The sequence below is a fragment of the Orcinus orca genome, chromosome 7, assembly GCF_937001465.1.
Source record: "Orcinus orca chromosome 7, mOrcOrc1.1, whole genome shotgun sequence".
In the NCBI taxonomy this organism is placed as follows: domain Eukaryota; kingdom Metazoa; phylum Chordata; class Mammalia; order Artiodactyla; family Delphinidae; genus Orcinus; species Orcinus orca.
The window spans coordinates 83,532,792-83,548,343 of NC_064565.1; the positions used below are offsets into that span (position 1 = coordinate 83,532,792).

The 15,552-nt window shown below is 37.9% G+C and overlaps 1 protein-coding gene across 1 annotated transcript in view; it reads left to right on the forward strand.

Annotated features, from left to right (window-relative positions):
• The window catches only part of PLCL1 (phospholipase C like 1 (inactive)), a 366,570-nt gene that overhangs the window by 316,523 nt on the left and 34,495 nt on the right, over positions 1–15,552 (forward strand). The window contains exons 4-5 of the mRNA XM_004262885.3: positions 2,958–3,033; positions 5,098–5,207. Coding sequence (XP_004262933.2) covers positions 2,958–3,033; positions 5,098–5,207 — 186 coding nt within the window. The remainder of the gene's footprint in view (positions 1–2,957; positions 3,034–5,097; positions 5,208–15,552) is intronic.

Sequence of the window (15,552 nt, forward strand, 5' to 3'; positions counted from 1 at the left end):
GAAAAAAGACTAGAGACAAAAAGAAAGATTAGATTTCAAAAAAGACAATGTTGGGTTTGAGCAGGGATCTGTTGTGTACATGTGTGGGTTAATTAATACTAGAAAAAATAAGTATCACAAAATAAGATAAGGAAAAGGTGATATCGATGGATAGATATGAAAATGGATAGATGAATCTGGGGATATAAAGTGGGGTCAACTGCTGAGCTGGCAAGAATGAGAACTGAGAATTGGCCAGGGGGTAGTCTGTGATGAGACCAAACTTTGGGGGGTCGTCAGTGGAGTCCCACAAGAGTCAAAGCAGTGAGCATGGGCTAGTGTTTTAAGGAAAGATTGATGAGGTCAACCACTTGAAGGCCAATAGAGTATTTTGTTATTGTTTTTGTTTGCTTACTTTAAGGTAGGAGATGTTGTATGGAAAAGGGAAAAAGCAAGGGAGAGGTAGAAATTGTAGATGAATAAAGAAGGGGTCATTAGGAATGGGTTCCTGAAGGGAAGAGGGAAAGGTGAGCTTGGAAGTCAAGGTAGAAGAGTTAGCTTTGGCGAACAGGACACTTCCTTCTCAGGTTCTCACAAAAAGGCTGTGGCATTTTTGGATGTAGGAAGTACATTTTTGGATGTAGGAAGTACATTTTGTACTCAACACTGAGGAGATATTTAGTAAAATACTGCAAAAACAAAAAAGCTGGCCACAAATCAATAGAGTTTCTTTTCTTTTTTTTTAAATCAGATAATGGTATCATATGTTCTCCACTGAGTGCAAAACCAAGAGAAATGAATGTCAGTCAAGATATTATCAAAGGAAATTACCAATGCTATCCCTTTTTGGAGTTTTTCTTGAAAAGGACATATTTGAACCTGGCTGAAATAGATTGATTACGGTCATGGCCTCATGTTATCACTGATGGGCTGGGTCAGGTGACTTTGGAAAGCTACATTTCAGGCTCAAAAGACTGAATGTGTGAAGGCATGGCCAGGCTAGACAAAATCAGAGGGTGCTGTTTTTTCATGAAAATAAATGGATTCCAGGAAACTGGGATTTTAATTCCAGTTTGATCACTAATTAGTTCCATTTTTTGGACAAGGATTTTAACTCTTATAAGTCTTAGTTTCCTTTTTCACAAAATTAAGGGTGTGGTCCTGACAGCTAAGATTCTCTTAGCCTTAAAAATAAAATGATTCTAAAATTGTGCAGTATATTGGCTATTTTGCTCATGGTAAAGTCACAGAATGTGTTTGTTCTTTATGAAGGTTTCCCTTGCTTGAATTTTATGAAAACATTTTGTATGCTATCTGACTAATTTGGAACATCTGATAACTTTGAAAGTATTATGAAAACTCAATTGATGCTGCATGGGTAGATGCTAAACTTAGCATCTTTCTAAACTTAGAAAAGACTAAATCAGATTCCCTTCATATTAAATCTTTCTTTGCCTGTAAGTTTCCTTCACTTGGAAGATGCAGTAACTCAGGCATATAACCATTTGAGAAATTGTTATTCAGAAGCATTCCACTTCCTCTTGGGAGTTGGAAGAGTTAATGCAGTTAAAAAGTTTGACGCAGCTTAGACCTTCTTGGGTGCCTAGTTTTATGGTTTTAATAGTCACTTTAGCCCTCCAAATAAGTCACTTCAAACTATCATTTTAGGTAGAAAATATCAGTAATTGAAGTTTGGTTGAATTAATTATCATGTGTCATTTAATCATTTGAGTAGACTTCCCTACTAGACTATGAACTCCATGGAGATAGAAATGTGTCTGTTTTTGCTCATCCATGTATCATACCCCTTGTAGTTACTACAGTGCTTACACATAGTGCCTGCTGAGTAGATATTTGTTAAATGAATGAATGATTTGATTTTACTTCTATAGAGTTGTTAGGCACTAAATATTCATGATTCAAATATTCTTTTCCATTTGAAGATTTGTAGTCATAAACCACTTTATATTTGAAAGTGATTGTATAAAACTACAATCTTGTACAACAGCATTTAATTTTGAAGAATGTCTTACTCAAGACTTTTTATGTTCACTTTGGATTCTGCCTTGAACTCTCTTCAGATTATTGAGCCAGACAGATAAAACATGGAATAGTCAGACTAAAAGGTACAACATTTATTAGGAGTAGAAGAGTGGCTGGAAATTCAGGAAGTGTTTGCCTATTGGTGCCTTTCTTTAGTCATTTCTTCAGAAGGGCCCCAGTCCGTTGTCTTTCTGATCACAACTTCTTTACCTACTCTCATCTTCCCCCTTCTTCACATACAGATTTCTCTTTTCTTCATCTCTCCAACAGCTGTCCTATTTTCCCTACTTCACTCAGTATATTAATTACTTCTTGGTCTTTTTTCTTTCTACCCAAATGTGGAGGGCAGGGACACCATTTCAGCATTGTTGCCTACAAGCTCTGTGGAATTGCTGGTGAATATGACCCACAGTTCATTCTTGCCAATGGAGCTGGAGCCCTTCTCAACGAAGGACCAGGACTCCACCATCTTTGCACCACTTAAATCCAATTTGCCGACTTCACCGATGTGTCCTGTAGTTCTTTACCTCATCACTAGGTGATTCCCTGTTCTGATATCTCATTGCTGTTGTTCCAGTACCACTTGCCTTGATGTTGCAGTAACTTTGAGGCGAGGGGATAAAATAAGAGGTGTTCATGAATGTGATCTGGGACTTAAAAAGAGTGTGTATGCATTTATTCAACAGTTATTGATTTGGCACCCATGGTGTGCCAGGCATATTACATAAGTGGAGCAACCATAAGGTAGGTGACTCTAGCTGGTGTTAGAGTGGATGGGGCTTGGAGCAGAGAGCATCCTTCCCTCTCCCATCTCTTGTGGTTATGGCCAGGGTGCCCCATTACTGGCAGTTTCATGTGGGTCTTTATGTTGTCTTTCCAATGTGCCAGTTTAAGGATTTCTGACAACCACCTTTTTAACGCTTATTTTGTGACAGATGATCCAAGAGAGCCGGTTTCTCATAGAAATGGCAGACACAGTCCAGGAAAAGATCGTGCAGTGTCAGAAAGCAGGTAACCTTCCCCCTTGCCCCCATTTCGTTTAGAAACCATAATGATGATTTTTGGCAGACTTTTAAAGTTTAGCTATACTTTGAGTTACACTGAAGCCTTTGTTTAGTACAGAAGAGATCTACGTGATAGTAGGTAGGTGGTCTGTGTGTATATAGAGGGGGTATCTGAAGATGTCTAGAGAGGTGAGGGTTTCTGAATTTACTTTTGTGATTTGGGAACCGATCAAAGCCTTTTTATTACTGATATGGAAACTGTGGTTTCACATTGCCCCTTAAGAAACACTTTATTTTTACAGTTTGAACCATAATCTTGTTAACCTTCTAGGCTTTTGCCTCATTTACTTGTCCTCAGTTTAGATTTGCTCCTTCTTTAAGGGTGGGATGGGTCACATGTCTCTGATGGCACATTGCTCTGTTTATTTACTTTCACTTCATCCACACCCCAGTACTTTTACCTCTCTTGGATCCATGTTCTCCCTGATCCACACACACACACATTAGTGTGCAATAAGGAAGAGGACACTGACAGTTGCTTGATATATATGTATCTGATACACTAAGCACATATGCTATGTTATTTAGTCCTCATAACAACTCTGCAGTGTAGTCATCATTATATCCAATCTAGAGATGAGGCATCTGAGATTCTGAGAGATTGAGCGAATTACCCCAAATCCCATATCAACATGTGGTAGAGGTGACCTTTGAACCCAGACCAAACTTTGAAAATGGTGCTCTTCGCTACTGATCTGGAGGCTTAAATGTTTCCGTTGACAGGAAGCACGAAAATAATAACAATACGAAATACTTATATTATGCTCCTATGTACCATGCACTACTTTGAGAGTTTTGTATGTGTTGACTCATTTAATCTTCACACAGTTCCATGAGGTCGATACTCTTGTTATCACCATTGCACCATTGAGGAGACTTAATGGCAGAGAGTTTCAGGGATTCGCTCATGCTCACGTAGCTAGTCAGTGGTAGAGCCAGAGTGTAGGTCTGGGCTCTGCAGCCATGCTCTTACTATGTACTGGGCTTGTGATGTTAGCATCAGAAAAGTTAATGTGGTTTTAGGCTGCATTAATACAAGCCTAGTCACTAGAACTAGGAAGGTGGTGGGAAAACCCTATGTCATGTGGGCAACTTCAATCCCATTTTGAGAACGATGTTCCTGGATGTCATCCTTAAAGAGAAATTATAATAAGCTGAAACATGTTAGAATGTTTAATCTGGAGAAGGGAAAACTCTAGTAGACTTTATCCAACATCTTTCTTCAAATATTTAAAGGGCTGTACTGTGGAACAGAGATTAGACCTTGTTGTTCTGAGGCTAGCTAGCACCAAGGAGTAGAAGTTTCAGGGAGAGAGACTGGTTTGATATCAGTCACAGCTTTCCAAAGATGGAATGAGCTTTCCAGAAGAAAGTGTGATTCCCATCTCTGAGGTGCTAAGACAAAGGCTTAGGAGAGAAAGATGATGGTGATTTTTTTTATAGTATTCAAGCTTGGGGGAATGGTTTAGCTAAAAATAACTTTAAGGCCATTCCCAAATCTGACACATTTGGGTGTTTCCAGGAATGCTATTTTAAAAAAGCTTTTTATTTTTACTCAACATTTACTAATTACCATTGTTATCTATGTGGGCTCCAGGCCTACTGTCAAGCCATATGGATGGTTCATAAGGCAAAGTAAGATATGTGCATCCTTCACATTTGGTAGCCACTCACACATTACACCATTTTATATAAAAACCAGGCAGAGAACAAACAAGATGGATGCCACCTGTTGGAAGAATTTGCTTCTTAACTTCTCATGTCTTTGTCTATGGCCCCTTGCTGTTTAAAATCTAATTTAATCTAATGCATTGATTATTTTTAGTGTCCCTTTAAGGATAGCCATTTGGTGGTGATGAACAGAATGAGAAGGAGAATTCAATTTTGGGATTTAGAGATTATGAGAAGGATAGAAATGGGAAATTATATTTTTACTGATAATATTTTCACAATAAAATGCCTGTTTTTCTGAAATTTATACGAAGAATTCTCTTATGTTCTCTTTTTAAAGGGATGGAGTTCCATGAGGAACTTCATAATCTGGGGGCAAAAGAAGGCTTGAAAGGAAGAAAACTCAACAAAGCAACTGAGAGCTTTGCTTGGAACATTACAGTACTGAAGGTAAATGAAGTACTCAGGTGCCCCTTTGTCTTTATTTTTCTGCTCATCTCTCCAACGTGTAGAGAAGCGTCAGTGGTTAAATACGGTGACTTGAATTTTTAATTAACACTTGACCTAATTAATTTGTGCTCTAAGTGATGGGAGATGCATACGGGGATTAACACACGGTTTGCCATAATAGGATAATGAGTTTTGTGGTGGAGGCAGAAGACAGCACGACCTAATTCTATTACCTGGTGTTTGTGTGTGTGTGGTTTACTCATACTTCTAGTCAAGTCAATATGGCTGTTCTGGTTTGTGGAAAGAATAACACAAAATGTTGCTGGAGAAGGATCCAACACAAGTGACTTGGAAAAGCTTTAAACTACAGAATATCTGGATTTAGGATTATTTAGGATTATTTGATTTTAGGAAGAGTCTCTATAAATACATTTATTTTTGCAAAAATTTTGGAAGTCAGTTTTTTGAGATTATGATTTGCTCCACTGAAAATTAATTTTAGGACTTCAAAGTAAAGATGCCACTTTTCGTATTTTGTTACATGAATGGACAAATGATTTAGGCAGTTGGAATAGCTTATTCTTAGTAGTGTGATGGAGAAAAACAGCTACAAGCAAAATTAATAATTGCTGACATTTAAAGAACACTGATGCGCCAGGCGCTGTTTTACAAGGTTTATATGAATTAACATTTTAATACTTTCATTAACTCAATACTGTTATTATTCTCATTTTAAAAGTGAGAAAACCAAGGCACTGAAAACTTATGTATATTACCCAAGGTCACTCAGCTAGTAAATGGTGGAGCTGGAGTTTGAACCCAGGCAGTTGGCTCCAGAGCCTGCTCTACAGAGAGCACACGTTTATGTGAAAGTGCTAGGTGAACTGTAATACATATCACAAATGTTTATTAAAAATTCAGTCCACAAATATTTGTTAAGCTCCTACTATGTGCTGGGCTCTCTGCTATGCACTGGGAACCCATGAAGAACAAAAGCGATACAGACCCTGACCTCGTGAGTTAACAGCCTGGGGGCAGGAGGTGGGGTGGGGGAAAATAGGTGTCATTTGCTTAAGAGGCAGGAACTCTAGTGTTACTATAAAGAGGAGCTTGTTTTATAATACCTGAGTACAACATGGCAGTGTGAGCCCTGATACAGACGCTTTCTGTGCAGCGTGTTTTTATGTGGGCTCATTAATGTGCTGATCACTGAGAAAGGAGCTACAGACACAAATATCAAAAAAGTAATACCTGGGCCTCCAGAACTAGTCTACTAGGGGAGACAGACGTGTGACTAATAGCAGCCATTGATTATTCAACACTTCACATGTGACAAGTAGTTCATGTATGTTTCCTCCTTTCCTCTTCACGACAGCTGTGTGACATTGCAGCAACTCATGCTGACCCTCTCCATCTCACAGATGAGGAAACTGAGGCTCAGGAAGGCTTTCGTTTCTTACCTTCAGCTAGTAGATGGCAGAACTGAGATGCTATATCATGCCCATCGTTCTAACCACTACCCTGTCCTCCTGCCTCCTGAAAGACTCAATCCATGTGACTGACTCCAGGCAGCCTAGTACAGGGGTGAGGGCACAGGCTCTGGGTGCAGACTGCCTGATAGCTGTGATGCTTTGGCCAAGTTATGTAGTCTCTCTGAGGGTGATAATAATACCTACACCCCAGGTTTTATAAGAATGAAATGAGATAATACATATAAAAATATCTAAGTCACAGTGCACAAAACTTGACATTATATCTATACCTATACTATTATTGTATATATATGCTATTACTTTTGCCAGGGTGAGGATGACCATTGGGATAAAAGTCTTTTGGTTTTTCTTAATTTAAATTTAAATTAAAAAATCAACTAATTAATTTTTTTAAATTGAGGTATAATTGTTAGTTTCTTTGTTAACTTCTGACTGAAGCCCATTCACTGTTTTCTGAGGTTTGTTTGTGTGTTTGGTTTAGTGACAGGAACTGATTGCTAGATGGGGCCTAGCAAATGCTGTACAGATCATTCTCAGACAGATCTTTTGAAACAGAATCAATCTTCTATTATTTTAGCTCATGTACCAGCTACTAGTGTTTCAGCTTGAGCACTAGGAACTTAAACAAGAATAGTGAACTTCTCCAAACTTCTATTTCCCTTCTCTCCCCCATTGCGTTTAGTGGACGTGTTAATTATGTGCTCTTTCCCCAAGTGCTAAACAAATGACCTCCTTGGAATTTGGATTTTTAGCTGAGGCACAAAGAGACCAGGCTTTTTTGGAGGTTGTGTACTCTAGTGGTGCCTCTCTGAGAAGAACCTCCTCTCTAAGGCTCTTCCTTTATTTCTTGTATCTTGGATCTGAAGTTCTTAGTTCCTTCTTTGTTCTCCAGTCTTCCTATTGATTTTCAATCTCCTAAAAATGCCCTTTTTCTTAAGTTTACTAGAGGCAATTTCCATTGCTTACAACTGGATGAATTAGTAACAACCACATTGGTAAGACATAATCACTGAAATAGTAGGATATGTCAAGGCTCACCTAAAAATTCTGCATTGCTTACTGAAAATGTTTCCTTACACACAATTTTTACAAGTACTCCTCGATATCTAGGGGAAGAGAATGATGATTGACCAATATTTGTTGAACATGTGCGTTCAAGTAGCTAAAATATTTAATTCCAATGCAATTTCCAACAAGTAAGGGAGGATCTACAAAAAATGAGAAATGTGTCCTCAGGAAAATGGTGGGTGGGCAGCATGGAGCGGTAGAAAGGGACATTGACTTTAAAGGAAATTGAGCTGAGAATAAAAAATAAATTCTTTAGTTTGTGTTTTCTGCAATTCAAAATTACATTGATCTGATATTAATATATGACAGAGAAGCTGGAGAAAAATTTGCAGAGACAAAGATGAATAGCTCTGCAATATAACAAACATGAATTATACTTACAGCGTCCAAATTTTCAAAGCTAGAAATGAGGATTTATAATCCAGCATTAGCACTATTCATGGGTCCAGAGTAGGGAATTGCTTAGCAGATCTTTTGCATCTCCCCACACTTTTGTCACATGCCAATAGCCAACTATTACAGTCATTTTCCTCCTCTTCCTTTCTTTCTCTTTCACTTCTGAGCATAAAATTGAAGTCTTTAAATAGCTTCTGTGTTCATTTGGGATGATATGATGATGCAGGTCTCAATGACTCAGTCTGCAGTGTCTTTTCCAGATAATCATTGGACAAAGATAGCTCTATTTCATCCCACCCTCACGAATTAACTGTTCCTTCCATCTGTCTTTTCTCCATGCTGTCCTTCATAAAAGAGTTTTGTTTGGTTATTAGCATAATATTAAAATCTTACAATGAAAATTTTTCCTGTTCTTTACGTCTTCCAGAAAGAGATACTACAACTTCACCTGCACAGCCAGTTTATTGTAGTAAATTATTATCAACCTTGGAAGTATTTTGCTAACGAGAATTCTGAAGGTCTCTTGGAAAAGAGATATGAATTTATACTATATCACTGATAAAACGTAATGTATCATGAAGTGGAATTCATTTAAAATTTTGGACTCTATCCAGAATGATTTAATTCTTTAAGTACAAAAAGAATTTCATTAAAAGGTGGTCACACTTATAAAACCGAAACTAGTAAGAACCTGAGAGTAGCATTTTAGTGAGTTTCCCAATATATATATTTCTAACTTGGCCTGTCGGCTGTTTTAAGGAACTAAATTCCATTATCTTAACATTTTCAGAAGTTTGATGAAAAAATCAATTCTCCAAGCTGGAGAAGTGTCAAATAGAGATATATAAAAAAATTGAAGAAATATAATTAATAAACATTTTATTATAATGGAAAAGCTATGAAGTAGGTGATCACTAGAGCTTACAAATAAATAAAAGGGTTAAGAAGTGGCTGACTTCTTATTTGTTCATGAATTTCATTGATTACTAGTTGAATGACATGTGTTAAATAAATTATGAATAGACGATTTCTTCATCAATGGACACTTCTATTAATTGATGTGTATCTATACTTTCCCTAGATAGATTTCCAGCTTATAATTTAATGCATTTCATTGTATGCCACAAAAAACTGGGTCTCTTTTATAGATTTATGTTCAGTAGATATGACTAATCTTTTTCCACCTAACTTTTTGGCTTTCCATCACTGCTTAAGCTTTGCTCCTTCTGTTTTTATCTTGACAACATTTTCATTTTCCTTGGGAAGAGCAGAGTCTAAAGCTCCTTGGGTACTTGTGTTTCTAATTCAGACAGATTCTCTTGCTCAGTCCCTAAATTTTAGGCCCTCACATCTCTGGGGAATCTTGCTACATAAGGAAAATTACATGGATGTCAGTAATATGCTTTCTGATAGAGCCTGCAAACACATCTGAAGTCTTTGCTCATTGTTGAGAGGCAGGAAAAGAAGGGAAACAAGATTATGGGCTAATGGGAAAAGAAGTATGAGAAGAGGCATCCATTTCTGAAAGACTGAGAGACAGAAAAAATGGGGTCACCCTCAGCAGAAGGACCGTAGATATTTTAAATCATTCTCTGAGATACTGTGTGTGTTGGGGGGATCCAACCAGGCTCTACTGGTGGCCATAGTGACTATGCCCCTGGGGGCTGCTGTGAGGTTATATAAAGAAGGAACATGTCCAGGGTCCTCCTTGTCATCCACTGAGAAATTCTCCAATGGTGTTCCGTCAGCTGCTGGCTGTTGTTATAGCAGAGGCTGGAGAAAGGCTAGGTTTCTACCTGAGCCAACTCTTTCAGAAAAGAACAGCTACTTATGAAGTCTAGAAACAGACCTTCACTGACAACAATGCATTAATAATAAACTATTCTTCATGTTGATGTTACTATCAATTATTAAGAAACATAAAGTGGTCAAGAGTACAGACTCTGGAGCCAGATACTTTCTAGCTGTGTGGTCTTGGGAAAATTTCTTTTTGTCTCTACGCTTCTGAATCAATTAGAATATGCCAGATTGTGCTGTGGTAACAAAAATGAAAATCTCAGTGGCTTAAAACAATAGCTTATTTCTTGCTCACACTGTTTGCCTACCAGGGTCAGCAAGGGTCAGTTAGGAGCTCAGGCTAATGGGGACTCTACCTCAACTAATCCATCTATAATCCTAGAGGTAGGGAAGCACAAATTGGTTTTAAACTTTTCTGCCAAGTAGTGTCACATGTCTCTTCTATTTAAATTTGACTGGCCAAAGTAAGTCAAATGGTCATATCTGACTTCAGTGGAGTTGGGAAAGTATATACTTCCTCAAGGAAGGGAAGCAGATGTTGGTGAATATAATCTAGTAGTGACAGGTTCCTCAGCTATATCCACCTTTAGTCATAGGACTAAATGAATTAATGTCTGTAAAGTGCTATCTGAGATATAAGAAATGCTATGTAAGAGTTTGTAGGCACTCAGTGCTTACAGTGAGCAGTTAAGTGATTTTCACACAACATATTAAGTAATCTTAAGGGTCACCCTGTAAAATTACTATTATTATACTCATCTTACAGATAGGAGAACTGAGACTTGAGAGGTTAAGTAACCTTCCTGTTGGCATACGGGTACTGAGTGACGGAGCAAGGATCTAACTCCAAAGCCCATGCTGTTAGCCCATTATGCTAAGTTGCCAGAGTATATATAGCCCCATAATAATGATGGCTTGTATTAACTGAGTACTCTCTGTGTCTCAAATATTATACTAAGTGCTCTATTATCTTCATCCAAGAGGGTGAGTGTCCTGTTCAGCTAACATGAGTATTCCAGCCACCTTGACAGTGTATTCCTACAATGCAGAACAGTACTTTGAGAGAGTGTAGCTTGGGAACATCAGTTCTCCTTGTTCTGACACTACATTCATCAAGCAACTCTGTTCTCAACTTGGCTTCCCAAGCACACTTTTCCAGTGAAGATGGAATGAGTTGATCAAGTGACATAACTAGTCCCATCTGCCTGGCTGTCTCTTTGTAAATGAGTCAGTTAACTTCCTTTTTTTTAATCAGTCCATCTCCTATGAGCTTGGTTAGCGTGAATCAGCTCCCCAGGGCCTGATCACTGCCGAGTGATTGGATGCAACTGAGCCCCTGGACAGATACCACTGAGGTTAAGAAAACAAAACAAAATAACAACAAAAATACAAAAGCAGAAGGCCAGATCCTGGACCCACCTTGAGAACCCAGGGAAACATGGGGGATAAGTATCTCAGTGAATCATCGAGACAGCCCCCGGTTTCTCTTGGACAGCTCTACTCTTTATTGGCTTTTAGTCTAGCTGTTGCCAGCCTCCGCATCTTGATGAGACAGAGGAAACTTAAGAGCCGTGCTGCCAGCAAAAACTTTGCAAAGACCATACTCCTGTTCATATTCCTTCCTTCGCCCAGCCTCTACAGCCTCAGTTCTTCCTCTCAGGGCCTCCATCTTTCCTGTCAGAGCAGAAGCTGTCAGAGCGGAAGTCCTGGAATCTTCTTCCTTTGAATAACAAACCTGAGTTGATTTAGAAGTGAGGTGAAGTCCCTATAGGTAAATTCCTCAGGTTTCACTAAGAAAGGAGCCTCCTGAGTGGCAAAGCTGAGGAGCCTTTAAGTCACCGATCTTGAGAAGCAAGGTTCAAAGTGTTTAAACAAAGTTTTAAATTCCGTTAAGTCTAAGGAAAATACTTCCTAGTGATACATATAAAATAACAAATTCTTGGGCTGTGAATTCCCGTCTGTGTTACCTTAGAATTATGTAAGGGTTTAGACCTACAGAAAGTTGGACTATGAGTCTAGGAATCTGCAACTGATTAATACAATTTTTAAAAATTATCTTCTCTGGGGCTAGATTTTTCTCACCTAAAAATAAGACGAGACCGTATGACTGCTGGAATCCTTACCCATCTTTACATTTTATGATTGTTTGTTATTTTCAGTCTTTTTCTGTGGCTAAACTACATTACATTCTTAAAGACATTGATCCTTTTGTCACTAAACCTATCAATAACATAAATCTTTCTGCTTATATATCGTCTCTGTTATGTCTTGCTCCGACCACTTTTTTTAAAACCCATGACACTATAAAACCCTAATTATACTCAGTTTCTATCCTTACTTCCCACAGTCTCCCACTATTATCCCTCCTACTGTTACCGAACTCAGGATTAGCTGCTCGCTGCTCAAACGCCAGTAATTCGAGAGGCAAGTGTCAATAGAAAGGAAAGGCGCTTTAATCAGAAAAGCCAGCAGTCTGGGGAGAAGGTGGACTGGTGTCCTGAGACCAACTCTGAAGATTTTGCTCTGCCATGATGGTTTTTTAAGGGAAAATGGGGGGGAAGTATCTCAGTGAATCATCGAGAGAGGAGGTTGGGTCATCGTTCTCCACTGTGTGCAGTCCAGCTGACTTTTCAAATGTTATCTTGCCAGAGTGATCTGCCTGCAAGATTGCTTAGGGGGCTTTGGGGTAGAGGGCTAAACATTCTTTAACTACTTAATTTTTCTTTCTTACTTCTTTTTATCTATGAGAAATATCAACAGGTTAGGCAAGCCATGGTGTGCATTCGGGAAAGTATAAGTCAGGAGTTGTTTCAATTGCTTAGTGATCTCATTCCTATAATTAGGTTCTTTTACAGTTAGAAGGGAACAGAAATGGGCAAACAGGAAAGGGGCAAAAGAGATGCTTTTAATTCCCTGCTGTCAAACATCATCCCATTTTTATGGGATTGGGGTGAAGGTCCATCTTCTGTAACTTCTTTGTGCTGACATAGGGTGCTGTATTCTCAGAGTGAAAGATGTCAACATGGGTCTGTAGCATCTCTTTGCTGACAATTTTAGTTGCCTGCTTACATATATGGGCAGAGCAAGCTACAATTATTTTGATGCCCACAAAGATATAGATTATTATGAGCAATAATGTTAATCCCATTCTCTTGAGGCCAGTTCTTGGAATTGTGCTAGCCATAGATTCAGTACTGCTCAAGATAGAGCAGCTTATGTCATGCCTTCTAGTGGCTGTTACGGTATCTGTAAAATGACTCAGGAATTTGCATCAGACACTGAGTCTGTGACTCTATTGTCCTAATCATTAACTATTCAAACCTGCTTTTTTGTGACTCTGGGAGGCCTGGGAGACTTCAGCTTTTCTACCAACAAGAGGCAGAGGACATAGAGGGGCTTTTGTACTTGGTGGGGGTATGGGGAGACTGCAGGGTTCTGCTTGGTTCCACTACTGCTGTCTTCTCCCTTCCTGACTGATTTTTCCAAATAAGATGGTCTCTACCTACCATCTTGTTGGGAATTTTTTTCTGATTTTTTTTTTTAATTGTGGTAAAATACATAAAACATAAAATTTACCATCTTAAGCATTTTTAAGTTCAGTGGTACTAAATATATTCATAATGTTGTGCAGCCATCATCCCATCCATCTCTAGAACTCTCCTCATCTTGTAAAACTGAAACTCTGTATTCATTAAACAATAACTCCCTGTTGCCCCCTCCTCCCCAGCCCCTGGAAACCACCATTCTACTATCTGTCTCTGCTTTTTGACTACTCAAAGTACATAATATAAATTGAGTAATGCCTTTTTAAGGCTGAATAATATTCCATTGTATATAAATACCATATTTTGCTTATCCACTCATCTGTTGATAGACACTTGGACACTTCCATGTTTTAGCTTTTGTGAATAATGCTGCTATGAACGTGGGTGTACAAATATCTCTTTGAGACCCTGATTCCAATACTTATAGATATATACCCAGAAGTGAAATTGTTCGATCATGTGGTAATTCTATGTGTTTTTTTTTTTGAGGAACCACCATACTGTTTTCCACATCAGCTGTTCCATTTTACATTCCTACCAACAGTGCACAAGAATTCTGATTTCTCCAAATTCTCACCAACACTTATTTTCTGTTTTTTTGATAGTAGCCACCCTAATGGGTATAAGGTGGTATATCACTGTAGTTTTGATTTGCATTTTCCTAGTGATTAACGATGTTAAGCATCTTTTCATGTGCTTATTGGCCATTTGTATATCTTCTCTGGAGAAATGTCTATTCAAGTCCTTTGCCCGTTTTTGAATTGGGTTACCTGGGGTTTTTTTGTTATTGAGTTTTCTAAGTTCTCTATGTATTCTGAATATTAATCCTTTATCAGATATATGATTGGCAAATATTTTATCCCATTCTGTGGTTTGCCTTTTTACTCTAATGATACTGTCTTTTAATGCACAAAGTTTAAAATTTTTCATGAAGTCTTATTTGTCTATTTTTTCTTTTGTTGCCTGTGCCTTTGGTGTCATATCCAAGAAATCATTACCAAATCCAATGTCATGAAATTTTGGCCTATATTTTCCTCTAAGAGTTTTATAGTTTTAGTTCTTAATTTAAGTCTTTGATCCATTTTGAGTTAATTGTTGTATATATTGTAAGGTAAGGGCCCAAATTCATTCTTTTGCATGTAGATATCCAGTTTTCTCAGCACCATTTGTTGAAAAGAATATTCTTTCCCCATTGAATGGTCTAGGAACCCTTGTCAAAAATCATTTGATCATATTTATGTAATGGTTTATTTCTGGGTTGTCTATTCTATTCCATTGGTCTATGTGTCTGAGTTTATGCCAGTACCACACTGTTTTGATTACTGTAGCTTTGTAAGTTTTAAAATCATGAAATATGGGTCCTCCAGCTTTGTTATTCTTTTTCAGGATTGTTTTGGCTATTCAGGGTCTCTTGAGATTCCATGTGAATTTTAGGATAGGTTTTTCTATTTCTGCAAGAACGTCATGGGGATTTTGATAGGGATTGCATTGAATATATAGATTGCTTTTGGTAGTATTGACATCTTAACAATATTGTTTTCCTATTGGGAATTTTTGCAAACAGAGTGATATTTTATTCTTTCTTTTGTTCTTCAAGGCCATCCTGCAGTGAAAATACTCAATAAACAGCATAGAGGTTCTAATAATTAAAGTCAGTTTATAATTCACAGAAGTTCTTCTACTCTGGAATTATAGATTATAGTCTGTTAAACTCCATAGGTTAAGTGCTCTGTAATAAAAAGCAGATTGTACAGAGTGGACCATATAAGTAGTCACTACCTTAACACGTACTTGTCTGTCTGTTCACCTATCCAGCCAGCTAGCTATGTATCTATCTACTCAAAGACTTACCTGTCAACCTAAAGAGTTTTCTACATTGTTAGGTTAAGTGTGCCTAATAGCTAGTGGAAGGAATGTTGTGTATTGACCTAGTATATATCTTCTCTAGGTTACATTTATTTAAAAATTTGTCAGTTTATTTAAAAATGTATTTTAATTATTTGGCCTGTTAAATGTTTTTGAAATAATATTTTAATTTTGGTGAGC